The 1,805-nt window shown below is 62.0% G+C and overlaps 1 protein-coding gene across 1 annotated transcript in view; it reads right to left on the bottom strand.

The window, feature by feature from the left end:
- npc1l1 (NPC1-like 1) overlaps positions 1–1,805 on the bottom strand; it is a 36,210-nt gene that overhangs the window by 10,108 nt on the left and 24,297 nt on the right. The window contains 1 exon segment of the mRNA XM_048618491.1: positions 850–979. Within this exon segment, the coding sequence (XP_048474448.1) occupies positions 850–979 (130 nt within the window).

Here is a 1,805-nt window from a genome sequence, read left to right as displayed (position 1 = left end):
ATCCCTGTGCACTATGGGTAATTTAGCATGGCCAATCCACCCTAACCAGCACATCCCTGGGCACTATGGGTAATTTAGCACGGCCAATCCACCCTAACCTGCACATCCCTGGGCACTATGGGTAATTTAGCATGGCCAATCCACCATGACCTGCACATCCCTGGGCACTATGGGTAATTTAGCATGGCCAATCCACCATGACCTGCGCATTCCTGGGCACTATGGGTAATTTAGCATGGCCAATCCACCCTAACCTGCACATTCCTGGGCACTATGGGTAATTTAGCATGGCCAAGCCACCGTAACCTGCACACCTTTGGACTGTGGGAGGAAAACATGCCAACTCCACACGGACACTCACCACTGAGGGTGGCATCGAAACCAGGTCCCTGGGATGTCCAACCAGGACAGAGATTTGAGAGGCTCTGCTTTTTCTGCAAGAACGCGAGATGGCCCTTTTGCAAAGACGGGGTAAGCACGGAGAGGGTGAACTTTGCTTTGGAGACGTCAAGCTCAGGAGTCGCAGCCAATTTGGATCGGGACGAGGAAGGTGGGGAGAGGACCTTTGGAATTCAGACGTGTTCATCCATTGAGAAAGCGATCGGGTACTGCGGGAGGTTCTGGGCGTGGGGGTGGGTGGGGGTAGCGTGCGATTTTGAGGTGAGAGGTCGGCCCTGACAGAGCAGGCTGGGAGAGGCCTACTCCAGAAGCGACTCCTTCGGCCCTCGTTGGCAAGGCCAGCGGGGTTGGCACCTTCAATCTGAGGCGCCATCTCTTAGCCTCCTCCGCCACGACCCTCGGCGGGCTTGAGCCTCATTAAGTCCCCTCCGCTCATGCCGAACGACTTACCCCTTGGAGCACTGGAGGGTGGGAGTATCATTCAGGAATCTGGGCAGGTACATATTGAACTGCTCGACATCTGGCCGGATGATACCACTCTGACCGGACTTCATGCACTTCTTACGGCAAGCAAACTGATCTGGGCGAGATGGAAGGGAAAGAGGTGAATCTGGGCCTCGGGCTGAGCGATCTAATGATGGCGGGGAGGAGTGGCGCATTTCCCCCCTCAACAAACCCAACATGAACGCCCCACCTTCCAGACCATCACTGCCACTTATCCCGCTGTCCGATTGGCCGGTCGGCTGAGGCGTCGCCGTGGAAACAGGCTCCCGGAATGCCCCGCTGTTTCGGAAAGGGCACGAGGCGCGAGCGTAGTCCCTTCGCGGGCACAGAGCGGTTTACCACAGCCTCCCACTGCCCCTCCCCGGCATGGGAAGGGGTCACGGGACCAGCTCGGCCCACCCCCCCGGGCCCCACTCCCCCCCCTCACCCGGGGTACGGCGTGGGCAGGGTCATGGGACCAGCTCGGCCCACACCCTCAGGGCCCCATTCCCCCCACCCGGGGTACGGCGTGGGCAGGGTTACGGGACCAGCTCGGCCCACGCCCCCAGGGCCCCCCTCACCGGGGTACGGCGCAGGCATGGTCACGGGACCAGCTCGGCCCACGCCCCCAGGGCCCCCCTCACCCGGGGTACGGAGCGGGCAGGGTCACGGGACCAGCTCAGCCCACACCCCCCAGGGCCCCCCTCACCCGGGGTACGGCGTGGGCAGGGTCACGGGACCAGCTTGGCCAATGACCTCAGATTGTTGCGCTCGGGCCTGCCCCATGGGCGCCCATCAGCGGCCATTTCACTTTTTGCGGGTTTCTGCGGGGAGGGGGAAGGGGGAGGGGGGTGCGGGAGAGGGGGAGAGGGGAAGAGGGGAAGAGGGGAAGAGGGGAAGAGGGGAGGAGGGGGAGAGGGAGG

This window comes from Rhincodon typus, chromosome 40 (assembly GCF_021869965.1).
Source record: "Rhincodon typus isolate 14 chromosome 40, sRhiTyp1.1, whole genome shotgun sequence".
In the NCBI taxonomy this organism is placed as follows: Eukaryota; Metazoa; Chordata; class Chondrichthyes; order Orectolobiformes; family Rhincodontidae; genus Rhincodon; species Rhincodon typus.
Note: the sequence above shows the minus strand (reverse complement) of the source record. Positions and strands in the feature narration are given on the sequence as shown.